Source organism: Cyclopterus lumpus, chromosome 14 (assembly GCF_009769545.1).
Source record: "Cyclopterus lumpus isolate fCycLum1 chromosome 14, fCycLum1.pri, whole genome shotgun sequence".
NCBI lineage: Eukaryota > Metazoa > Chordata > Actinopteri > Perciformes > Cyclopteridae > Cyclopterus > Cyclopterus lumpus.
The window spans coordinates 5,685,245-5,712,009 of record NC_046979.1 but is presented as its reverse complement, the minus strand read 5'-3'; the positions used below and the strand labels follow the sequence as shown (position 1 = coordinate 5,712,009).

At 40.2% G+C, this 26,765-nt stretch overlaps 1 protein-coding gene across 1 annotated transcript; it reads right to left on the bottom strand.

The window, feature by feature from the left end:
* Nucleotides 1-374: 374 nt before the first annotated feature.
* On the bottom strand, nucleotides 375-26,093 carry zgc:77151 (uncharacterized protein LOC337153 homolog). Its single transcript, XM_034549648.1, has 12 exons — nucleotides 25,801-26,093; nucleotides 15,943-16,095; nucleotides 13,603-13,710; nucleotides 9,354-9,633; nucleotides 8,671-8,898; nucleotides 7,924-8,030; nucleotides 7,027-7,174; nucleotides 5,943-5,995; nucleotides 4,701-4,798; nucleotides 4,331-4,565; nucleotides 3,154-3,357; nucleotides 375-2,583 (listed from the first exon to the last, which is right to left on the bottom strand). Exons 1-12 carry the CDS (start codon nucleotides 25,819-25,821, stop codon nucleotides 1,357-1,359), a joined length of 2,862 nt encoding a protein of 953 aa, XP_034405539.1. The 5' UTR covers nucleotides 25,822-26,093; the 3' UTR covers nucleotides 375-1,356.
* Nucleotides 26,094-26,765: the final 672 nt, after the last annotated feature.

The window sequence follows — 26,765 nt, the reverse complement described above, 5'->3', positions numbered from 1 at the left end:
AGGGGAGAGGGGGGGGGACACGTGCAACCGTGAAGAATCTAGATTGCAGTTTGATATTTTTAGTTATCGTCAACAAATTTAAAAAAAAGAAAAAAGGAAAAGACACACAATTTAAATTCTTGAAGAAACCTGAGGTAGTCTGAATGTTTGGGCTACATGTTTGACCTCTACACACAATTCTTCTACCCGCGCTGATCCGTCGTCGGTTGAACAAGCGGTAGTGATGACGGCGAGACGGCGGCGGCACGGTGGCCTTAACAACGTGAAAACGGCAGGCTGGGCATCGAACCTTTTACCGTATGCATTAGTGTCGTGTGAAACATGTCAGCAGCTCCGTGTCAGATTTTTACACTTCTGGATTTTAAACCTACATATTTTTTTTTTGGGACCGGTTTCATTATAGACAAGTACAGCTGCTAAATATTAAGACAACATTCAACATTTGATGACTTTGGCTTCTTTTGTGAAAAGTAACAGAATCTCAGGGATCGTATCCACGTCCATTCAAAGATACCCGGTCCCACTGAGGAGCGAAGGGAGACTCAACGGGTCCAACATCAAGGTATCTCTTTAACTGAATGTATTTGAAGCCAGCGATGAAACGGATCGCCGGCCATTTAAGGCACATATGTGTACGTTTATATAATTTCATCTAACGAGCAGGACTACAGAAAGGCTTCACCTAACGAGCTATAATGTGAAGACTGAGGAGCTCCAGATAACATCCAGACACTTTATCAGAAAATAACTATCTCTCTACGGAAGTAGAGTACAATTTAAAAATGAAACTAAGAAACTACAGTATATTCTTTGATGCTAATTTATGAAGTATTGATGCATAGCATCACGCATAGATTTATTTGTATTTTAAGTAATATGGATCTTATTCAATATTCCACCGAAACATTGAACAGGGGAGTTAATAGTGTTATGGAGGGTTATGGCAGTGTTTGTTTAAGAGTCACAGTCTCACTTCTGTTTCTTTTCACCTTAAAAAGAGATAGAAATCAACAGAAAGAAAGAGAAACTGATTTGTGATTGTCATGAGTCTCAGTGTCGTCATTCCTCTGCAAAGTTCAATCAACGACGTGAGCTTAAAAAAAAAAAAAAAAAAAACGGGTAACAAGGAGGAGACAAAATAGTTCAATTGTTCTCAAATCTGAAGCGGAGAAACATCCCTGCTCCGCACGTTCAGGTTAACCTGAGCCGGATCAACTGCCGAAAACATCCGGCATCTAAAACCCAACACCAAGACCCACGGTGGATACGACTTTCCACATTCCAAAACCGTCAAATCCCCAATTTATCCGACAGTTTTCCGATCATAAAATGCTAATATCAACAGGGGGAACAATGCTAAAAACAGTGTGTGTCAGTGTTTGAGGGTCGGGCTCTCTTCAGCTCTGCTGGACCAGGACCAGAGAGGTGGGTGGCATCGTTCTCCTCCTTCTCTAACTTCTGTAGTTTGTTGCTTATCTCAGTTTCACGTCGCTCAATTTCAACCACCTCCTCCTTTACTTCTTTCTTTAATGCCACTCCTCCCTCTCCCGTCTCGGTCCTCTGCGTTTCAGTCATAGATACTGGTGGCAGAAATTTACCGAACGTCGTCCCGTTCAGATCGTCCTCAAATTTCACCTGGAAGGGTGGCAGCCCAAGCAGGAAGGCCCTGATCCTGCTCGGAGAGCTCAGGTCTGCGGGTTCTTCCTGGTTCTCCATCTCAACATCCTGCTCTCCTCCTCCGTCACTTCCTCCAGAGCTCGACCGGCCTCCCAGGCCGAAGCCCTCGGCTTGCTCCGTGGAGCCAGGTCTGGGTCTTTTGGATGGCGGTTGATCCGTGTTCCCGTTGATCGTTGCCAGACTCGGCTCTGGTCCCTCTGTGCTGGGTCTCTTAGCCGGTAAGCGTTTACTGAGGTTGAGAGGCAGCGCCTGCTCGGGGGGAGGGGTGATGGGAGAGCAAGGGGGCTTGGCGCTCAGGTCCTGGGACAGAGCCTCGGACAGTCGGCGGGTGAAGGTCTGGAATTGAGACGAGCCCAGGCGAGTCCTCATCAGCTGGCACACCTGAACGCTGCAGTCCAGGTTCAGAGGCAGGACCCGGAGGGGGGGCAGAGTAGGCCGGTTCCTGGCGTCCCGAATGCCTCCTCTCTGGGCTGCCTCGTCCACGTTACACCCCGAGCAGTGGTTGTGCTGCTGGTGGAGCGGGTGGGGCTGAGGCTGAAGCTGGTCCCCGCTAGGATGAGGCGTATTCGGGCTCCCACTTTTGGGCTGGAGTGTGTAGATGGTCGGGTGGTGCTGGGTCGGGTCCTGAGGCGTCATGGCCGGGCTCTCTGGGCTTCTCTGGAGGCCGATGCGGTTCCTAAAGACGTCCAGAGGACAGACGCCTTTGATGGGGCTGAAGCCGCCCAGAGACGCTCCCACGAAGTGACGAGGCAGAGTGGAGAGGAGTACTCCTGGAGCAGGAGCCACAGACTCCCCTCGGTCCGGCTTCAGCTCCTTTGGTTTTGGCAGGAAGGGGAGGAAGGGGGCGGACATGGGGGAGAGGTCGGGGGTGAGGGGCATGTTGACAGGGAGGATAGGGAGGATGGGCTGCGGGGAGGGAGGAGAGAACAAGAACAAGGAAGTCATGGATAGTGTTTATTAAAATGCATTAATCTGTCGTCAGCTTTTAAAAGGCTTCAACATGCATCTAATAATGATGATGGGATACTAATACTAACAAATCCACATTTAAAAACAGCTCGACGCAGTTTATTATTGCGCTTCACATTTCATCACAGGAGATAAAGGTCGTCATCATCGCCGTGTGTGTATTAGATGAAAAAGTAGGCTGGTCCCTACTAGCAAAAAGAAGAAAAGTACATCCTATAGCTTTAATTCATAAAAGGTCTTTAAACCAACAGAACAGAGCTTGATCTCCACCGATTGAATCCACCGTCTATCACTCCGACTACTGGAGCTGCCTGCATACATTTGCCTAAACCAGATGAAAATATATGATCACAAGAACACTATTGTCATATTTATATTGCAGCTCCGTATTAAAGTTCAGGTCGTATCAAGCAGACAGGTGGTGATCATTTCATAACGGTAGCATGTAGAATGGATGAAATATCATGTAAATCTAGTTTAGTGGCCCGTGGAGTTTTGAGGCGTTACCCTGTGCGTGCCGCTGGGAATCGGTCCACCGGCCCCTCTGACTGGAAGCAGCGGACTCTGCTGCGGAGACTCGGTGGTAGCTTTGGCTTTCGCCTGCTGCTGCGCCATCAGCTTGGCCTGAGCGATCAGCGTGGCCTTGTTGCGTGTGCCCGGCGGCCGGCCTCGGCCCCTCTTCACCGCCACGGTGACGGTCGGGTTCGCGATCTACTCGGAGAGACGGACATCAGCGCTCGCGTCTAGTGTCTTTAAGCCTTCGCTGGATTTGTTTATGTCTTTAAGGATGTTGTTGTTTTTGTGTGTTTATTTTCTTTTACTGACGTTCTTGCATTTTGTACATGTTACTTATTGCTGTGTACAGATAAGGTCAAGTTTATTGGAGTTTACCAAATGCATCAATGCATTTCCCGTGCCCTTGTTTTCTATATCGGGGCCGTATTCACAAAAACAGCGTCCTCTTAATACGTTTTCACAAAGCTGCTGAGAGCAAGTTTGATAAAAAGGAGACATCGTCACAGATTTCATACAAGAAGCTAAATAAAATACTCACTTGTTAAGTAACGCTTGAAAGCCTGTGATGCTTTTCAGTTGAACTGACAAATGCTCAAACTTTACCAGGGTAGTCCTTCATGAACCACAGCTGACGTTTTACCTGGAAATCCATCCATTGCCACGAAACCAGTTTAAATTTAATTAAACCTTTGTTGTTGTCCACTTCATATCCTGTCAAACTAATTGGGGTCTGAGGAGCATTTTTGGACAGCTGAGGACTTACGAGGTAATCAGCGATGCAAACTGATTATATTTCCAGAGGCGCGGTGTTGTGCTAACCATCATCTCCGCTGTAGATTGTTTTTTAAAAATAAATACTCCATAAAAAGTAATTATTCCATCATTATCCCCAAACATTACATAACTGCTTCTTTGGAGCTACTGTTAGTCAGGATGTTTTGTGAATATAAAAGAGTCATGACGTCACAGTGTTTCTTTAAGTGTACAGATAAAGAGCCCGAGATGGTAAAAAAAAACACACATCTCTGAATGAAAATGTGTACGGTGCAAATTGGCAGCAAAGGAAAACAGAACTTAGTTGGAGTTTGAATGTGTAGCAAAGTCCTTTACATAACAAAAAAAAAGTATAATAAAAATAACTAACGTGTACGGTTGGTCTGCCACTTACAGCACGAGAAGCAGCAGAAGCAGTAGCAGCAGCAGCAGCAGCAGCAGCAGCAGCAGCAGCAGCAGCAGCAGCAGGGGTCGTCATCTTCTTGTCCTTGGATTTGGGTCCTGGTTTTCTGCCTCTCTGAAATGGTTTCCTTCCTCTTATCCCTCTGGGTTTCAGAGGCATGGGGGATTCTGGGATTTTGAATTCTGTTCCTCCTGCTCTGAGGTGCTCTTCATAAGAAAGCATCAGCCTGAGACAAAAACACACACACACACAGTTACGGGATGCTAGGTGTACACGTACTTTTACATTTCAACCTTTTGTTTTAGCCGGAAGGATTCGTTCATATTATCCAGATTTTGTAGAAGGGGTTAATGTTTCTGACCTCTCGTAGTGTCTCCTGGTGCAGGTAGCAGCACTGGTGCTGCCGGCGCATCCTCCCAGCTCGTTATAGACTATTTTCCAGAGACGGTCCAATGTCACCTGTGACACACACACACACACACACACACAGACAGACACGCACACGTACACAAACATGATCAGCTTCGAAATTCTGAAATCCTGCAGAAAAGGTTAACTATTAGAAAATGGAATCACCATTCTTAAAACATAAAGAAAGAAAAACGTAATTTCAGTGCAGCTAGGACGTATTTTGTTGGCGTGTCGGTTGGAAAATAATTAGAACTTTCTTCGGTAAGTGGTTGGAGTGTGTTGAAACAATTACATACATTCTACAGTGTGTCATTAGGGGTGTAACACTGTGTTGTATAATGCAGTATTGTTCAGTACAAGGCTCAGCTCAGTACAGAGGGAGAAATGAACCACTGAACAAGCCTTTTGTTGTGAACTGTGCCGCACTGAACTGAAACTTCACCGCCAGTTTCTGTCCCGTCTGCCCATTTACATCGATTGTGAAGCTGGGTTTGTTGTGTTTATTTACTGTAAACGGCTGAGAAATTACTGATCGTCACTGAATGTTTCAGGCAGAACTCCACTGTGTCATTGTGCAGAGACAAATATTAAGTTGAACGATAGTTAAGTTAAAAAAAAAAGGTACAGCAGATTTTTCTGTACTGAAAATAAGTCCAACTGGGGCCGTTACAACAGGCCCCAGTTGGACTTATTGGCATCATTTTTAATACAAATGTGTGTTTGTTTTTTAAACAGTCTTATTTCTAAAGGTGGAAATCTGAATTCCTTGCAAGGGCGTGTTCTCTGCCCCAAACAGCACCTTGTTGTAGGGCCTCCTCTCTCCATTTGCTTCTGCCGTGGAGTTAGAGGTATGTCGAGTAAACATAAGGCTACAACCAGCCGTGAGGTAGCTTAGCTTAGCATAAAGTCTGGAAACGGGCTAGCCTGGCTCTGTCCCAAGGCAGCACAACCCACAAACACTTTTTATGCAAAAAACTAGCAAAACGGCTAAACGGCTAACCGGTTACCCCCCCCCCCCCCCCCCCTGTCTTTATGCTAAGCTAACTAGTTGCTGATGGTAGCTTAATTTTCAGACATAAGAGTGGTTTCAATATATATTCTAATGCAACTCTCCACAAGAAAACAAATAAGATCAAACTATTCCCCTAAATAAATATGAACTGGGCTAAATAAAAGGAAATAAGTGACTCACCCTTTTGTAGCCTCCGAGCCGCTTGACCACAGAGTACATGAGGAAGAGGTCAACTAAGGAGAGAGAGAAGGCGGACATGTTTAAACTTGGCAGCACGGCAGCAAGTGGAAACAGATGATACATGCAAATATGAAACCGAGCAGATATATGCAAATGTGAAACAGGGCAGATAAAAATTGCAACTGAAATAAAAACACTCAATTTGATTAAACAAATGTTTTCTGATAAAAACCTGCACGAGTACTTCAAAAAAGGAGCATAAACGTATTCTCTCCTGCTTACGAAGAACCGGATGAAACGAACCCTCCTGTTTTGATATTATTAGGGTTCGATTGTGGCATTAATATGATGAAACGGATCAGATCAGATTAAATGGTCCTGATCCTCAGGGGAAAACAGAGCAGAAGCACCGCTCATGATTCCAGCTGCCACATATTTACATCAAACACACAAAAGCTTCCAGCAGCGCCACGAGTAAAAACTTTTGTATTCAGTTTATTTAAATTCAAATTGTAGTTAAGATCCCAAAGTTTCCCTAGACATTAAATATATATTTAATTGAACTTAATAAGTATAAAGTAATAATAAAAGTATATATATATATCATTTTCAGTTGAGGTATTATTCTGCATAATGTATATTTGGATTGTTATATTTTTGCAATCAACAGAATAGATGGTGACGGTATAAAAAAAAAGAAAGAAGGCGTTTCTTTTACATTTTCAATCTCAACGGGGAAATGAAAAGGTGGAAAATAAATGTCTTCTGACAGATTTAGCCACAAGCATAACAGGGATGAACTGAACCCTGTTATTTCTCAAATGACAAGAGCACCTTTTTAAGAGAGAAATAATACAATACAGAAGGAAAGGACAGAAATTAAAAAGAAAGGCTAAAAGAGAGAAAGTACAGAAAAGAAAGGAATAACAGGAACAAAAGAAATAAACAGAAAGGAAAGTAAGACAGAAAAGAAAAGGGAAAGGAAATAAATGAGAAAGAAAAAAGACAAAAAGAAAAGAAAGATTATTATTTTTTTTTTTAAAAAGCAGGAAAAAGGCAAAGAAAAGACTAGAGAGAGACTCACTCTTCTTGAAGCCGAGGTTGGGGACTTTGTGGATGGGTGAGCCGAGGCGTTCCATGAAGGCGAAGAGCTGATCCAGGAACAGCTGCTCTTCAGGGTCGGGGAGCCAGCTGCCTTCACAGCCAACCTCCACACTGCCCATCACGTTCTCCTGAGAGGAGGGCGGTGTTACAACAAGGACGAGAAAAGACGCCGGATGGTTCGAACTAAACCAGTTAACAGAACCACACGTATAATGGTTTGGATTCAACTCGGAGGTCGTTTTGAGGCTGTCGTCGTGTTGTTTTTAGTAAAACATACAGCGAAACGTTTTATACATACTGACCACTGTTCCTCTTTGGCAACAGTCATCATCAGTTTCCTTTATCATCTTAAATACACTTTTCATATCTAAATGAATTGGACTAACAATACAAAACACAGCAGTGCTTTGAGCTAAATGCTAACGTGAGCTCAATGACAATAGAAACATGCTGCATTTAGCATGCTTTTGCTAATTAGCACTAAACAAAGTACAATGGCGGCTGACTTTATGGTGTATTATGCATTTCTTTGCTTCTGACTGAAAGGTGCTTTCTTCACCTTTCTTGGTATTCAACATGTTGCAATTTGTTTTACTTTATAACACTGGCTCGAGGGCATTTAATTAGCAGTTTTAGGGCCGTTGTTATATCTGGTTTGTTTTCCCCCTCACATTAAGGCATGGTGGACGAACCCTGCTGGGCCTCCAAGAAGAGATTCTACGGAGAAGCTGGTATAAAAAATTTTAAAAAAATAAAAATAAAAAACTGGTCGTTGTTGCTTTTAACTTCTTTATAAAAAAAAAATCAGTTTCTCAAATAAATACAGAATATAAAGCTCTGAAAAAAAATGTGGAAATTTACAAAAATAAGAACAAACCTTCATCCTCTCAATCCAGGACTCTGATTGGCTGGAGTTCGGGGAGTCTCTGTCGTCTCGGCTTTTCCTCTTGCGAGGTCGCCCTCGAAGACTGAAAGACGGACATCCTGCAGAAAAAGAAACACAACAAAAACGGCTCTTAATTATGAGTGCTTTCCAATTATTTCAGAGAGCTAGAGACGTCTAATGAGGGCGTTTGAAGTGATCAACAGGGGCAGCGTCTAAACCTTTAAATCATTTTGAAATGCGAGATGATCAAATGATTAAATATACTGTGCAAATATTTACATTTACACAAGGTAATAATATGTTGGATTGAGCATGAATGCAGTCAAATGTTCCTGAGGTTCACATTAACCACATATTAGAACGCGTGTTGTGCCTCACATTATACAATGATTATGAAACAATGAAAAACAACGTGTAGAAATTATAAATTAAGATGGTTATAAATATATCAGCGTGGCAATACAAGTTGTCCGTTTTGAAAATTATATTTGTGAGGTCCCAAATATTCAATGGTATACGTTTTGTTTTAGGTGCTAAAGAAGTCTAAAACTTTTCCTTGGAAACAAAAGTCTTGATGCCTTTTCATCTACGAATCACCAACTCATCGCGTACTGAAGGGACCTTCTTCTTGTCGCCCGTTGGGAACCATTTTAGAAAAGAGTATCTGCCTCAATGACCCAGTTTGGTTCATGCTCTGGTCTCACCCCTCCGTGGACTGGTTTAACTTAAAACACTCACTGAAGTGCAAGGAGAAGCTGGCGCTCTCCAGCGTCGGGTGGTTGAAGGTGTCCCTGCAGTACAGCAGCCGGGTGTTGGGCCGTGCCTTGACGCCTCCCAGGGCCAGCAGGTGGAGGTCCTGCAGCACCGGCCCCCTCGCGCCGTCATGGATGCGTCTCTGCAGGGAGCGAAAGCGGCAGTACTGCGGGTAGCTGAGCACTTTGATGCCCTGACGCTCCACCAGGTCGCCTGAGAGGAGAAAGACACGAGGCGCTTGAAGCAGACGTCTACGTTCGGCATGACGTCCATCTCCACATCAGTACGGCACTCAACACTCTGCTGCTCAGAGTTTAGCTTTTTTTTTTTTTTACTCTTTATTGTTCATCTTTGAACGTCGGTTAAGCTAGTCAAATAAACGGAAAACTTCCTGCAGAGGTTTTTCACAATAAAAGCCATCCAAAAAGGCTCATGATCCCTTTTCTGTTAGACTTTTAATGTGAAACGTCGACAAGAAGTGTAGAGAGTGGTTTCTTTGTTGGAAGAATGACAAATGGTTAGAAAAATAAAAACTGTTCAAATGAATAATTGACTGAGAACAATATTTCTGGACTCCATGCACCAACTTTAGGTTATTGGCAAGTTGCTACCACACATATTAGCCGATCACTGCGGGGTCTTAGGGTGCGTTTCAGTAATGTTCTTACTCTGAGTTTTGTCTTTGAGCGGCTCGCTGCTCTTGTTGTTGTTGCTGCTGCTGCTGTTGTTGTTGTTGTTGTTGTTACCGTCGCTGCCGCTGTTGTTACCGTCGCTGCCGTTACCGTCGCTGCCGTTTCCGCCACTGCTCTGTAGAGGCTTGTGGAGGCCGTTGGTCCCGCAGGGCGGTGGCTTCAGGCTGCTGCTCCAACCTGCCGACTCCGCACACGCCCATTCCACCAGGTCCTCCACCCGCACCACCATCTTCCTGGACACCGCCAGAACCTCATCCTAAAAAAAACAAAGAAGAGTTTGATTCCATATTTAGACTTCTCTTCTGAATGAGCTGTTGCGGTTTTGTTTTTTTGAGATGTGCGAGAGAAAAAAAGCTCTAAACCAACAATTCAAAAAGATATGATGCATCAAATTCTAAGGATAGTGAAAAATACTAAAAATGAATACGTGCATTAATAATTAAATGCTTCACCACCTACTTGACGTGTGGACCCTGTGGGAAGCAGTCATCTTTGGTAAATAGTATGATTTTAGCCAACATCACCAGATTGCTAATACTTAAATGAGTAAATTAACAATGGCTGCTTACGCATGTACTTAAGCTTCTTCAGTCTGGTGTCGCCCCCAATTTCTTTTTCCTTTTTTTCTGCGGCATGCTAAATGTATTGTTTGTACCAACACAACGACTCCTGAGGGCGTTTCAGGGAGGTAGATATTTACACAACTTACAAGTTTCAGAATCCTAATTTAAACAGATGTCTATGCACATTACAATTCAAGCTTCCTCTCGGAGAAACTAAACATGATTTAAGTGGTAAGTGCATTCACAATACAGATGTTCACACAGTGCATCCCATTTATATGTACGCATACATTTCACTCGGCAAAGCTGATCTTAAATTAAGATTTGGATATCCGTCTGCACGCCTCGTCGAGAACACTGTTTGATACGCTGCGTGGATTGTTATCGCGACTCTCGACAACGCATGAGGAAGGAGAAACAATGAGGGCCGACAACAATGGACTAACTTTTAACTTGAGCAGGAAAAGTTAAATCAGGTTTTGGCTTGTTGGCAAATAGAAGAAAAAGAGCATTCATACGCATGTGAAGGGGTTTGATGTTGGGCATCTAACCCTTTCACATGCGTATGAATGGTCTTTTTGGGGTTAGATGCATTTAATACAAGGTTCTTAGATTCTTGTTTGAGGAAGCACTTTGTCGCTCCTCCTGCTCAACTTTCACCTGCTCGTTCATATTCAGTCATGTGAAGGGAACTGTCAGAGCTGAACATGTGCCAACTCTAGAAAAAAAAAAAACATTAAAAAAAAACCCAGAGAGGGAGGGAGGGAGGAACTTGCCCAAATAAGGATTCGATATAAAAAGTAAACGACTGTGTGGCTGAAAAGAGAAAATGAGCTTGAACTCAACCATTTTTTCCACTATATAAAAAAGAGAGTGATTTAACTTTAAGACACACACACACACACACACACGCACACGGTCAAATTAGCTCCAATAAATATTGCTTGTATATTGAAACGCACCAATAACAATGATCTAATAATATAACACTGTCTGAGTACTTTTAGTACATTTTGTTTCCAATATTTCTATACATGACTCAACTTGCATTGCTACATATACGTCAATAAATGACACGGGTACTTGTTCCACTTCTGCATGTGATGGCAGCTTTTAAAAATAAAAGAGGAGGTTTACGAGACAGAAATGCTTGCTGGGACTCATCACTATTTATTCATCTGTCAATAATTGGCGGTTGTAACACAGGTTTCCTCTCTTACCTCCTTTCTGTCTGCATTTAGTCTTTGTTTTTGTTTGTGTCAAATGAAATCTGAGCTCAAGAATAAACAAAACAAGCCAGTGAGGGACATTTACTAAGGAACTGCATTCACCCTTATTTACTGAAGAACCACAAAGAGGTTTTGCTGAGCTAATGTGAACGGAAAAACAAGTGGGCTAAAAAAAGATTACTGGATTATACTCATTGATGCATCACGTTGGTCTTGCAGCTGGTAACGGTAGAGCTCATTTTAATTACTTTATATAGTGCTGGGTAGATTCATAGTAATACATCATAATGTATTAGTTGATTATATCTTGTATTAATGATTTAGTGAAGTATAAAAGGTATACTTTTTCCCTTTGAGAAGTACTGGTGTAGTAGTATAAAGCAGCATAATATGGAAATACTCAAGTAAAAGGACAAGTACATCAAAATTGTACTGAAGTTCAGTACTTATTCCTTTGTTTAACACTTCGGATGCAGGATTTTTACTTTCAACAGGAGTATTTCGACGCTGTGGTATTGTATTTTTTATTTATTTTTTAAAGCCCTGAATACTTCTCCCACTCTTAGCAGGTCTGTAGAGTTATTTTATCTGGTTTCAGGAGGTAAAAAGTGTTACACGTGGTTTTACATAACTCATTCCATCTTCTTTTTTCTTTTTTTTACTCAGCTCACAATGTTGGCCTGTTTAGATACTATTGGCACAAACCAAATATATTGCAGCTCATTTATGTCTGCGGTCTAAAGTGGAGCTTGGAGCAGCTGATGTCTCCTCCCAGATCCCCCAGAGGGCCACCGCCACCCCCCCCCCCAAACAAAGCCTCAACCTCCTTTGTGCCAGATGTGAGCTCATTAACATGTTAACAAAGCTTTTACATGACGTGGCTCTGCAGGAGTCATGAATAAACATTTGTTTGTTTTTTAAAACCTTAAATATTCTAAATGTAAAGCTACAGCCACAGGACTACGTTGTTGTTTTGAAACGCATATCCTTTGCTACATTTGCACCCAACGCCCACACTACTAGTTTTAGAAGCCCAAAGAGCTTGAAAACTCTACCGTGTTAGTTTGAGAAGTCCGGGTTTGCGTCGTAGGGTGGAAGTTAATGTAGAAGTGACGAAAGTACTTATTCAGAAGTCAGTTAGCTTAGCGTAAATACTGGAGACAGAGGGAAACAGCTAGCCTAGCGCTGTCCAACCTTAGAAATCACCTATGTGAAGAGGTTTTCAGGTGCTAAATGCTTTCATGTTATAAGTGTGTAAACACAAATTCATCTTTCAAGATAAAATAAATAAATTAAAAAAAGATGTCTTTATATAAACATAAGTCTTCATATACTGGGCAATGATTCCTGTCGTGAGCAACTTTCATAAAGCTCAATTCCCCACTAGGAAAATTCTAAAATGCATATAGAGAAGTCAATCATGGAAATATTCAAGTTCGAAATGTGGAACATTTGGTTTCCCACATGCCATTATCAAAGATTTTCATTTGGGAAATACATTAGTCTCATTCCCCAAAGGGGGAGTGTCATGTGAAGGCTGAGCGGTAATCAAAAACACTCGGCAGCAGAAGCGTCCACATCTGATACTTGTTACTCTATGTTGTGTTTAAAGTCATTTTACTGGTTTTCGTATAGTTTACAGAATGCAGATCATTAAATAATATCGAACCACAGAGAGCTGCGATGTAGATTAATGTTTGTTCTTTAGAGCTCATTAATGATTTTTTTCCCATGAGGACAAATGAAAATATTTTGATAAACAAGAAAGCTTTGACTGAACCTGTTTAGGTGAGTCGGTAAAGACGTTCAGATAAAGAGAAAAGGGAGGTAGAGTTCCTGTGACAGTATTATTAATAGATGTTCTTAAAGCATTCCCCAGCTAATTAGGGAGACGTTCACTCCCATTAAGAGACTGCAGGAATTGCAGAATGACATCACTCTTTTATGTCATGCTTCATATTGTATAAATGCTCATAATGTAAGTAGTACTTTAAGGTTACTTATGAACTAATCCTTTTTTTTGTGGTGGACAGTACATTTACTAAAGATATGTTATTATAAAGTTAAGATAAGACTTTGATCCTCAAGGGGAATTTCACAAGCTAACAGGAGAGGTGTTTTTCTTATTTAGTTCACCCTCATTGATATAAATGGGATGGACAAAATAAGACTTCCAGGAACTGTTATTTGGTCTCCAGTATGTCATATGCTGTGGAGGATATGCCCTTATATAGAAGTTTTTATATGTGTGTGGTTTATTTTTGGTGTAGTTAAAAAGGAAAATAAAATGCAGACTGTGTAATAAAAAATATATAAAACAGTGCACTATAGAATTATTTATATAAATAAATGGAAAAATAAACATGTGCCTGAAATATCCTCCCGTGGAGGGATGAGCACTTGGAGCAAGGGGCCCCGTGACCTTTGACCCACCTCTCCGTGCTCCCTGGACCGCCCCTTCGGCGTGTCCTCAGGCAGGAAGTAGAGTCTGGCGCTGGCCAGCAGGTGGTGCCGTGTCTGGTCCTCCCACAGTAAGGTCACCTGCAGAAGAAGAAGAAGAAGATGATATTTGTAATTTAAAAAATGCATTCAACTAAAAACAAATGGTATGATTAATAGTTTAAAAAAAGTTCTTCTGAGGACCGAGAACATCCTGAAACCTTCAGGCTGATAAAACACATTTGAGCTCAAAGATGCAAAGTAGTGAAACTGAAAACCAGCCAGTTACACACCAGACAGACAACTTTTGTCAAAAGATAAGAGTTTCACAGGAACATATCTATATCACTGTTGAAGAGAGGTAAAACTGGGAAAGACGTGTGTACTTTACAACTTGTAAAACACAAGAGATATCCTCAGGCAATATTACGAGTCTATTATATTATTGTGTTATTTTATAACATCGTGTAACCTTGAACAAGATGTCAAAAGGGCGATGCTGGCGAGGTCAGGGAGGCAGATAGGCACCGTTTGGCATACACGGCTTTAAGAATTAAAGATAAAAAAACAGACTGAGAGTCTGGGACTCCAAGTAGACACAGTGGTGCTTTGAGCTCAAATAAATACATTGTTGTGGTTTTAGTGTAGACCTGGATCCAGAGATGAGGAAACGGGGGAGGGGGGGAGGGAAGCACGAGAGTGTCTGACAGAAAAATTAATATTCAGCGTACAAAACTACTTCTGTAGCCGGATTTGGTCTGAACAGGCTCATGACACAAAGATAGCTCATCAAAACCTACAAACGTCTCAAATACTGACTAATCACATCGCTGTAAGAATGTAGTTATCATTGCTACAGGATCCTGACAGGGACACAATTATTGAGTAATGAAGAGCAATAGATCTGTATTTAATATTTGCTCCGTTTCCATTCTGGTTTAAAAACAGAGCTACAAACAAACGGAGGGATAGTTTGCCACACGAAATACACGATGACTATAATAGCTGGTTAAAAACGTTATTAGAGTGCAAATTATGTTATTATTTCCCATTAATGTATTCATTTGTCATGGAAAGAACATTAATATTAGGCCAATTTGAATTCGCCACGTCGTAGTTTCTTGGTGGCATGTCCAGCAAATAAACCGAAGTTAACAGCTTGTGCCATTGATTTACATTATGATGCGTTCAGGCTCTACTCAGTAAAAATGAGTCTTGGCTGAGAGTAAATTCCAACATTATCACGATGTAATTAAACTTGAATAAAATACAGTTGTTTTCACAGCAATATACAATAGAGAGTAAATTATGAACCAATAGGCAAACCGTAAAAGTGTATATTGAAGAAAATGGGATTAATGTTCCAATTTCGGTCTCCCACCACTAATATGAGCTCACTCAGTGGGAACCACTGTACCCTGTGTAGATGCTGCAGTCTGGATGTCAATCAGAAAAGCATTCGGTGTCGAGCGTGTTTTAGGTCGGACTTTATAAGACTTTTACATCAAAGTGACCGAGGTGTTTATTCAGACACGTTGAACTTAACGGGCTGCGCGTCGCCATTTGTTCCTCACCCACATGTCAATTGATTCTTAATTGATTTTGTAAAGACGACAAACTTCTTGGTTCAGTTCCGTTGACTCACTTAAACTGTTTGTTTTAACTGTTTCTCACCATCCATGGTTTGTCATTTGAACAAGCTCCATCCGTCAATACATCAATCATTTACTGTCGATACAAAACTGTCCGCCTAAATACAATCTCAATAAAACATACTATTAGTCTACTGCAGCTCATGTGAGCAGGCTCAATTTGGACATTAAGTTTTGGGTTGGACAGGGTCAACTGTTTAAAAAAAACAAAACTATTTGACAATTTTAAGGAAACGGTTGAATACGATGCACTATTTAAAAAGATCCCTGGAGTACCTCGTAAGAGTCATAATGAACAAATCACCCTGTAAAGTTGTATTGCTAATGCATAACAATAATTGTTCTATTATTCTCAACCAGCAGATCCGAAGCAAGGCGGACGTTCATGTGGAGTGTTTGTGACCACCAACGTTCACTCTTTTTTTAGCTCTGATTTTGTTCTCCACCAGCTCCTGAGGGAACCATCTGTCTCTTTAGCTGCTAAAAGCTCCCTCTAGTCTCCCACCGTGTCCGTTTGCTGCTGAGCAGGCAGTGCAATCTGTAAATCTGAGTGGAACTTCAGAGTCAGCTTGCAATTCTCTGTGGGTTCATTTACAAGAGCAACCTTGTTATAGGAGGCGTGTGAGTTATGAGAAAACAGATTATTGCAACTTTAATCCAATTTATGAGCAGGTAATCTCACCTCTGCGATGCATACGGGATCCTGCGGTCCACAGCGGATGAAGTAAAACTCGCCAAGCTTCCACACCTGGACGGGCCCGCCGGGTTGAGCTCTGCTGCTCACCGACTTATAGAAGGCGTAGCTCCCCCGCTGGCAGGACGGGGCACCCAACCACTGGAAGAGAGACAAGACAGCGCTGATGAGGAAGAATTAATGGGTGTGGCTCAACAGGCCTTTTCACGATTTGAGTGAGACGTTGAAACGATCATAGACCAGAATGTTACTTCCATGAACATCAGAGACAGAAATACAATCTATAGTTGAGTGAGATCTCAGCACATTTAAACCCAGAGCTGTAGGAATAACAACATATCATCGAGCCACAGAGAGACAAAGTTAAAGAGTTAAGTTGTGTCACAAAATCTTCAGTTACGTCTCTGTGAACAAAATTTAATGGTATTAAATCAAATGGCGTGAGTGCAGAAATGTCAGACCGACTGAAATTTACATCAGAAATGAACATCATTGCTGTTCTGTAGGAACCTATTTAAAAAGATTAATTAAAAAAAAGAGGTATACTCTTATTCGTCTGTTTAAAATAGATTTGATAGTGACATGCAGCAAAGGCCTGCGGGTCGTATTCAACATTTGTATTCTCAATGTTGTAAAATTCAAGGGGAAAACGGCAGAGCTGAATGATATGAAATTAAAGTTGAAAGGCCTGTGTGTTACATGGAGCCCACAGTGTCTTCCCTACATTTTCGAGGGTTTGTTCGAGCCATAAATTATGCAGAAACCAACTCTGGCATGAACACCAGTGACAATAAAGTTGCACCATCTTGCAGTGAGGCGGTATATTAAGATGTATAAACAGCAACTCAGAGCAGTATATTATAATTTAAAAAAATTAACTCCGACTGTGGCAGAGACATATCTGCAACCCCCGATAGTGACTCAAATTATGTTCAGACATCACTGGAAATATGCAGCTTTTTATTCAAAATGAAGTGACGCCTGTTCTTACAAAATTACTCCCAGTGTTACCACCAATAATCCCAAAAAATGATGATAGAAAAAAAAGAAGAAAAGTCTGACGGGGATCTCTTGTGTTGCAACTTCTTCAAATGGAGATAAAAAAAAACAACAAAAAACACATCTAACTTCCTGTAATCAGTAGTGACTCTACAACTCGGTAGTCACACTTCCCGTTAAACTGATCTGAAACACCTATTTGTGTGTTGTATGAACAAACAATTAAATTACTTTCACCCAGACGCACAGTATGATTCCCAGAAAGCAGTCAATCATCAGCTGTAGTGAATCATTCGGTATCTGTAAAGTATTGAAGAGGGTTCGACTAAAGTACATTTGTGGTTTTCCTGACGCTTTTTATCAAGACCTAAATCTCACAGGCCTGAATTTGGAGTGATTATGCATCTCTGTACTCTCTTCTTAATTATTAAAAAGGTCAACTATTAAATTGCTGAAGTACGCTGGGTAACGTGCACACTATGATAGAAAGTTGTGTGAACTTTCCTCTCGGGTCAGATCTCATCGGAGGGTCCTGCAGCCCCGTTTCCCCCCCCCCATGACAAATTTAAGTGACTATTCTCACCCCTGCTCTCCTTTCACACATCGTCATCCTTCATTAATGGAAAGTGGAACACATCCTCATCACTGTAGCCTTTGTATTTAAACATATAGAAGAATATTAACTGGATATCCTGGTTTTTTGTAAGCTACTAAACGTTGATGGTAAGTGCAGTCTTATTTTAGAAATTGCCCAGAACAAAACATTACCACAAAGCTGTATATGAATGTTTTAACTGTCATTTATTTATCATATCTTAATTATGTAGGTCAAAAAGAGTGTACCTGTCCCTGTAAAACAGAGTACTCATGCAAACGAGTGTAATAAAAGTTGCACCCAATGACACAGCTGACCACTTCCTGCAAGTGCTTCAAAGTAAAAGCCATAATCCTCTCCTCTTTGAAAGAAGGCTTTTGTTTTGAAAAAAAAGCTACAGGAAGTGTCGAGTTTGCGTCAACTTCTTCCTGTTGAAGAACAGCACCAACTTTGCAACAATTGTTGTTTGCTTTAGTGTGTCATGATGATGTTTTGGGCTCAGATTTAGGCAGCTAAACTTTTGGTATTTTCTGTACAATGAGGCTATTTATACATAACTTATGATATTGATGAGGTTATTTTTTTTACTAACCTATTGATTATTTTCATGTTTTCCATGAAACACTAGAAAATACTGAGAAATGCCCCCAGACAAGTTCCAAAAGCCCAAGAAGACGTGCAAAGGATATTCAATGTACAACAATACAAATGTTTAAATAAATAATCTAAATTATTGCAGTTTAATTTTCTCTTGGTTTGTCATTTCAGCATCGGTCCAGAAGTTGGCTTACTTTCCTGACTTCTTCCTAAATACCTCCTTTTAAATTACAGTTAGTAAAATAGTTTGTAATAATAATAATAATAATAATAATAATAATAATAATATTCTTCCACTTTTACAAACCAGACAAAAATGACTAAATCTTTTTGTTTTTCCCACCAGAGCTGACACATGTGCAGCTATTGAATAGAAGTATTATTATGTTTACAGACTCTGTAACAGCAGCGTGACTTGCTTCATCTGCTAGTTAGTGGGAGTGTTCAGCTGCTGTGACTAAGCCTCCATTCTCATGATGCCTTCATTTCATGTGGCTAAGAAAAGGTTGATGTTTGTTATGTTCTCCTGCAACTGGTTATGTTATGTTGTGCAGGACAGATAAGGGAAAAGATCCAAGCTGAAAATTGTAAGAATTGAGCTGCGTGCCGGTTAATAATGCTTTCTGTAACAAGCACTAAATGAATTAAAGCTCCTCAGAAAACATCACGCGTCACCTCAGAAGAGGCTCGGTGTTAAATCTGAAATTGGGCAAGGCACTGGGAACTTTATTCATCTCACAGCTTCCCTCGGGGAAACTGAAGGAAATGGCACATTATGTATTTGGAAAAGAGACTCAAATATAATCAAGAGCTGAACACCATTAGTTGATAGTTGAGAATGTTAGATGTCAATAATTCAAACGCCAAAGATATTCAGTTTACAGAAAAAAAGAAAAAAAAAGTTTCGAAATCACATAATCTGCAACGGTTTTGTTTCGCTCTCTCATCTGAAAAAAATAATTGACGTTTAAAATGTCAAAAACAACAAATGTAAGCTTCTTTTCCCCGTTTTTATACGGTTGTAAACGGAGTACTTGAAAACGATTTGATGAACTCAGCTTGGACTGACATAGATGGATCACATGACACTGAAAGGGAGCGTTAGAAGGAACTATTACAAAATCAACATTGGTTTATTTTCCTTTAAAAAGTATAGAAAAGTAGACGAAAATACATCAGAGGTGAAACGACGAGTCGTGTTACCGATTAGTCCATCAACAGAACATTTAGAATGAATTAAAACATTTCAGCTATTTAAAAAAAAAGCAAAAATACAAAAGTTTCCAGCTTCTTCTTTGAATATCTTCTGTGTCTTTGTCTTCTATGATAATAAACCAAATATCTTTAGATTTTGAACCCGCTGTAAGTTGAAACTACCGTCACGTCCACCATTTTGTCTTTCAGGTCTGACAAGTCTTACAGAGGCAGAAACCGGTTATTCGTTAAATGTAATAATACATCTGCTATACGCGACACCATTCACACACACAATACATACAATACTAGCTGTATAATTAATGAATAGAGAAAACAACGTATATGAATGGATGATGAATATAATTGTAGGTTGCAGGATAATGTAAAACCTATTTAAAATCCAGGTTTATTGAGTATTGATAAACTGTTAATAAAACTAAAATAGGTTTTCCTGCAGTCGCTCTGTGAGCACAAGTTCCCCTTTGTGTCCCCAAAATGGCAGATGTGGTATTTGGCTCATATTAATCTCATGTGGAGTTTGCCTTTGTTTAAAATCTACAGCTCATTTTACGTGGCGCTTCCTGTGTGTTTACACTCCCGTCGCCGACGAGGAGCACTCGACGCGTCTTACCTCACGAGCAGATAGTGCTCGACCGTCTGTGGGTGTTTACGCGGCTCGAACAATAAATCGAGCGCACCTCGAGTGGGTTCATGACGTCTGAAAGCAAACTCTGCCTCTGCTGCTGCTGGCTAAATAAACCTGCAGTTTTGATTTCACTGTTTTGTAAGAGGATGTGTGAGGAGCCCCCGGGGCCCGTGACACCCAGAGTAGTTTGTAGAAAAGAGCTAAAACATGAAACCAAAACACACCTTTAAAAAAAAAAAAAGAAAAAGGAGGCAGCTTGTCTTGATTGTCGTTCTGAAGCTTAAAAGGTCTGCCGGTGTGTCATTAAACTCGTTGCCTTTGTTTCGCTCATCAGTACCAGACCATTAAACAGAAAAATACTCTCGCCATTAATGGATTTGGTGAGAGAAAGATTGAGAATATGACCAGATCTATCCTCTAACGCAACGTAACAAATATCAGATATTAAAAGAGTTATCAGGCCTCCTCCATGAAGATGGATTAAATGGATTCAACACAATCAAATCAAAACATGAGCAGACGTTGTTTTTATTTATTTTAACAGTCCTAAAAAGACGACATCGCTGACGTGAAAAATACTGCCGGTTTTCTTTTTAAAATGAATCCATCCTGCAGCCTCTATAAGCCCCCCACTCCCCCCCCCCCCCCCCCCCCCTCCCCCGTTTGGAGTTAGAGGCGAGAAAAGACTGAATTACAGCAGCTTTACGTGAAACGTAATATGCAACCCCACAGCTGCCACATACAAGCTGAAAATGACCCGAAAATATCAACAAAAAGATCAGGCAGTCGTTATCGTTCATCTCGTTTTAGGCTGCAACCAACGATTGTGTTCACTATTGAATGAGCATTTTATTAAAAAAAAGAGAATATTTAGCATTTCTGAATTTCTTTTTTTTTTTATGGATGGATTATCTAAATACTTTAAATTTTGTATGGATCTAATCAATAGGTTGACTCATTGCTTAAGCTCTAGTCTTATCTAAATGTATAGCATTTCCGGTTCGCTTAACCAACAAAAGAAATCTTTAACAAATGTTTGCTGTAACTGTTTAGTTCGCCAACTAAAGCTTATTTTCAGTATCAATTAATCACTTAAGTCTTGACAAATGTCTCCAAAATGTCCATCTGAAGTCCCAAAGTGACATCTTCAAATGTCTTTTTGTTATCCAAATAACATCTACAACCCCAAACATATTCAGCTTACTGCAATAGAAGACAGAGAAATGCTTTAACCAGAGAATATTTTTTGTGTTTTGGCTACAAAGATAACTGAATAAATTATGAATTTATAAATCCAAACAGTTGGAAGGTCGGTTTTCTTTCCCCTCCCACAAATGTATTTTGTAATTAATTATTACAGCTCTAATGTGTAAATGAAGCACGCTTTACTCGTGCGACACAGATTTTTCACATTAAGTGAATTAAATTAAAAGCAGGCAGGTCACATTCACCATATCTACATGATATGATAGACACAGTGTAAGGCTTTATCCGGCTGTGCAGCTGCTATTCATTTACTTTCAATAGATGGGACATGAAGATCCACTAAAGAAAAAAGAAGAAGAAAAAAAAAAAAAAGGCACAGACTGTATTTCCGCCCCTTTCAAAACCAGCCAGTCATCGAGCTCCCCTGCCTGCTGCCGAAATGCAGAATCTCCTCAAATTCTCACTCCTGTGTTGATCATCCACGATCCCCACCCCACCCAGCACACCCCCCACCCAACACTCACACCCCACCACAAGGAGAACCTCCTCCTCCTCCTCCTCCTCCTCCTCCTCCCCCACCCGCTGGAGCTCTGCAGACCAGCTGCAGCAGGCCCAGGATCAATTTTTAGAAAGATACTGAATAAATGTCACAGCAGAAAATATACATAAGCCACACACACACACACACACAGGGATATTAATACCCCTGCAATATCTATATATTTAAACGTCACCACACGCAGTCATGATGTTTGATTACGTCACTGCAGAGTAGAGCAGACACTGTTTCCCCTGTGGGAAAACTGCAGGATACCAAAGAAACAACCAACAAACAACGTCGAGCGAGACAAGCTCACCATCTCTCGGAGACTCAGAGTCTCTATACGAACTTGATGTGTGGTATTTAAATGAATATTGCGGCGACACACCTGGAGAGAGAGAGAGAGAGAGAGACTACGACTGCAACAGACAAGGTCACCATTGAATGTCAAACGTACTCTATATCATGCGACATGAAGTGAAACCGAAAGAACCACAGAAATAAAACCGAGTTCTTGTTGACTAAAGTTAATGATACAACAAGAGCACATTTAAGATCACTGCAGGACAATACAAAGCCCATATAGCAAGATCATAAGCAGACATTGTGAGATGAAGTCCCTGACGTGCCTATAGGAAGATCATTAGGACGCGATGGGATTAAATAATTGTTAAATATTCACTGTAAATCCAGCACCGAGTCCCACAGGTAGATTTTAAGTCCATATAAAGATATTAACGATGTGCACTTTGGTGATTAAATAAAATGTAACGACAGAGCAACACAGACATAATATCAGGCTCTAAAAATTCTATATCGAGTCATGGAGATACAAATAGCTTTTGTTATGTTCAAATAATGCACATTAAGTTTAATAAAATCCCTACCGAGGACCCCAGAAGCAGTTTTAGATGCTATGAAACTATTTAGGGAATATAATCAGGGATGGTTCTAGATATGCGACTGCAGAAAAACTCACTTCCATTAGAACATAACCATAATTCATCAATTCAACATCAAATACCAGGAACAATGTCAAACACACCAATTTCATTGGGGACCCATTGAAATGACCACCTGTGGGTCCACTGTGAATACATTAAGGAAGGAGAAGTCTCTGCTGTGTGCCGCGAGCACAGGATAACAGTATTATTATCATCAATAACGGCACCACTTGAAGAGAAATATTAATGTAAAAGTTAGGTCAAATCTGAACTGAGCTCTATAGACTCAATAGTATCCGCTATGTGAATATTGTAGCCATGTGTTCAAGGAATATTATCGTTATACAAGTATTTTATTATGATACACAGGACAATAAACACAGTACTATCGGCAGTATTAGCCTCTTGACGAGTATTACAGGATTATTTAACAGGCATTTAAGGGACCAGAAGGAGACTGAATAACATTAAGGAAGGTGAAATCACCATTTAGCTCCACAGGTAGAATATTAGCCCTGATGAGTACTTCATAGATAGTTTAAATAATATTATAGTTATAGGCGAACGTGATTCAGACACCATTAAGTCAGATAAGGTGTCCACTGACTCCTGTGAGCCTCTAGAGAGAATTATAAGTGTATTTCTGTATTGTGTATTGGTATTAGACATTAATAAGAACAAAAAAGGAACATGAAACCATATTCTTGGACAAAGAAGGGAACGAGTGGAATCCAATGTTGTAAAGATCACTCCTAAGCTCTATACACAATAAAAGCCATCATAGGGATCCTATATTATAGATCAATACATCAAGATCCTTTAGTGAGCACGACGAACACCATAAAGACAGATAAAGCCTCCAAACACAATAATACTCCATAAATGAATAATATATATGAATTTCAAACCACTCATCGACAGACTACTCTAAAAGCCATAAAAGGATTGTTTTTGCTCAATATGTGTAAAAAAAAAAGTATTGTTCTGTGAGATCGTGACAATATTGAGTACTATTGGAGAAATATGAGGAAAAGTAAACAGGTACTTAGAAAAAAAAATACGATAAACATCACTAGTGAGCTCCAGTATCAACCACTGTCATATATATATATATATATATATATATATATATATATATATATATATATATATATATATATACACACACACACACACACACACACATACATACATACATACATACATAGATACACATACCCTATGGATAGAGATATAAAAGCAGGAAGAGCCAGGAAACATACAAAGTGAGATCAAAGACTAGCCATCAAAGATCAGCTTTGCAGACAGTTTTAGCCCCAGAATGAATATTAAACGTGCATTTAACTTAAAATTATAGTGAGACCATAGGATAAGTACTACCATCAAGTGAGCATACCGTATCATAAACATACTATTATGTACTATAGCAGTGTTATATGAATGTCTTTTTTCTTTTTTTTGTAGCCCTGGGGGAGGGCCAGCTGACACAGTGCTCAAGCCTAGCGGTGGAAACGAGGCAGGGCTGAGCAGGCAGGAAAATAAAAGCCACATAATATAATCTGAGCACTGAGAGGCAGCCCTCTGCCTAAAATGTGAATACACACTCACACACACACACACACACACACACACACACACACACACACACTCAAGAATTTAAGATGGAAACCCTTAATCTGCGCCCTGCATACGTCAGTTCTCGTGATATTTGTGTAATAATGCAGTGAGATTTTTTTTTTTTTTACACAGTTTTCAGTACGGGAATGAAGAGAGAAGTGGGTGGGGGGGGGGGGGGGGGGGGAGAAAAAAAACCTCCGACGAATATTAATAATAAAATGTCTCCTGCTTTAGACTAATTAAATAAATAAAATCTAAACACAGTCCACACTGCACTGACCTTGGGTATATCCTGTTATTCAGAAAGCTCACAAGTTCAGCGCAGGGAAAAACAAAACTCTCAATATTGCAATTAATTAATATTTAAAACAGGGATATTATAATAATATATATATATTTTTTTTTTTAAATACACACATCAACCGCTGGAATATCAAATACACCCCCCACGCCACACATGAAGGATTCCTGTTAAAATAAATGACTTTAGTTCGTTGTTATTTCGACTAAAAACACCACATTGCTCAAGCGGTGTCCTCAGAATGTTTCCTGGGTTTTTAGGGAGCACTAATCTTCGCTATTTCAAGTACAACAACTCCACATTTCCCCTCTTCACTGACACACAATAGTAACATTCCTCCTTAAACTGTGGTAATTACACTGGAGACAAAATGTCGGGGGGGGGGGATTTGATAATAATATCAATATGCTTCCTATTATAACCAACATTGCTGCTGCTCCACCTCGTCCCTGTCGACCAAAAAAAATAAAGAAATAAAAAAAAATCTTTAATATCAACGTCGGTGAGGACATTATTTTTTAGGACTCAACGTTAAAAAATGTTGTTTAAAAAAAATGTCGATGCAACGACTCGCTGTTTCTTTTTTTTTTTTTTATGTTGAGAGGAAAAAAAAAAAAAAAAAAAAAAAAAAAAAAGGTGGACTAGCTTAAAAGTTTCCTGATATTTTCAGGCAGGCAAACGGCCAGAAAATTAAAATATTATTTCGCTAATGTGTCGTTAGTGTGTGTGGGGGTTGGTAACCAGAGGAGAAGCGGAGACTGTCGACACGACACACAAAGAAATTAATCATTAACGCGGAGAAAATATCAGAAATATTACACCGGAATTTAACGGCTGGCTCTCCCGATATGAAAACGAGGCGACAGCTCGGTGTCACAGACGGTTGTTTCCCCGTAAAAACACACGTATCGGCGGTTCTTTTTCTACATCAGGGAGGAGGAAGAAAAAAAAAAAAAGTTGGAGCCCTGGTTGAATAAAGTTGTAATTGCAGTCGGACCAACTCTCGGTGCTTTCGGGGTTTGGTTGATATGGGAAAACAATCAATACGACATGGTCAAACTAAATGAAATAAAACAACCACATTGGACCTGAATTCAAAGCGACACACGGTGGAAATATTCCCCCGTGTCGTCCGGTCGGAAAATCCGCCGGTTGTATGTGACAAAAAATCGACATTTATTTGGAAATGATATCGGGCTTTACCTGTATTGCATTGTGCTCCATTGCAGTCCTGCATTCCCTCTCTGAGGCCCCTCTCCGGTTACACCGCCGGGACTCGCCGTCACACAAACAAACGCACCAGAAAGAAAAAGAAGAAGAAGAAGAAGAGAAGAAGAAGAAGAAGAAGAAGAAAAAAAAAAAAAGGGAGCCTGTTTTTTTTTTTGTGTTTTTTTTTTTGTGTGTTTTTTTTTTTGTGGAAATGGGACAGGATCTAGGTGTGGCCAAAGTTTGCCACAGAGTACATTACAACTTAATGTTAAAGTCACAGTGGAACGGCAGTTGAAGCATCTTTAGCAGTGTGACGTATTTCCGCGTGACGCGGCACGTGTGGGCTGGGTTTCGATGCGAGAAAGGGGTTTTAAATCAAATCCGACCAAAATATCATTATACATTTGCGAGAAAATAAACCGTCATTTGGGCGCTTGGAGTGTATAATAATAATAATAAACCACGGAGAGACATTAAGCTGTTTGTGCATTATTGAGAATTATTTTTGGAATAACTTTTTTTTTTTTTTTTTTTAATCAACAGCCAACATGAAATTACATTTTTATTCCTGACTAAGATGCAGTGGAGTAGAGGTAGTATGTGGCATGCAAAGAAAAGACTCAAGTATAAATGTGTACTTGAGTTCATTATGTTACCTGATCAAATGTAGGCTGCACCACTGTTTATTGGCTAGATGCATTATTCATAACTGCACATATACAGGGGAAAAACTAAGTTATACGGTCAAACAATATAGACACTATCCGCTCTTCAAAAATATGAAATGTAATACTGAGTTAACCATGATTGAGAAGCTGGAACTAGAATATTTTTTATTTTATTTTTGCTTTAAACAATGACTAAATAATAGTTCAAACCTACTACTCAATTAAATCCTTAGATCTCAAATAAAAGGCAGTTGCCAGAGGTTTACAAAACACTTCCATGTCGCTGAAATC

Excerpts from the sequence above, each read along its gene's own strand:
- zgc:77151 (XM_034549648.1), bottom strand. The coding sequence starts at position 25,821 with ATGGAGCACAATGCAATACAG. Across the intron at positions 4,566-4,700 it reads ACCAGGAGACACTACGAGAG|GCTGATGCTTTCTTATGAAG; the intron begins GTCAGAAACATT and ends TTTTTGTCTCAG. Across the intron at positions 3,358-4,330 it reads CTTCTGCTGCTTCTCGTGCT|ATCGCGAACCCGACCGTCAC; the intron begins GTAAGTGGCAGA and ends CTCTCCGAGTAG.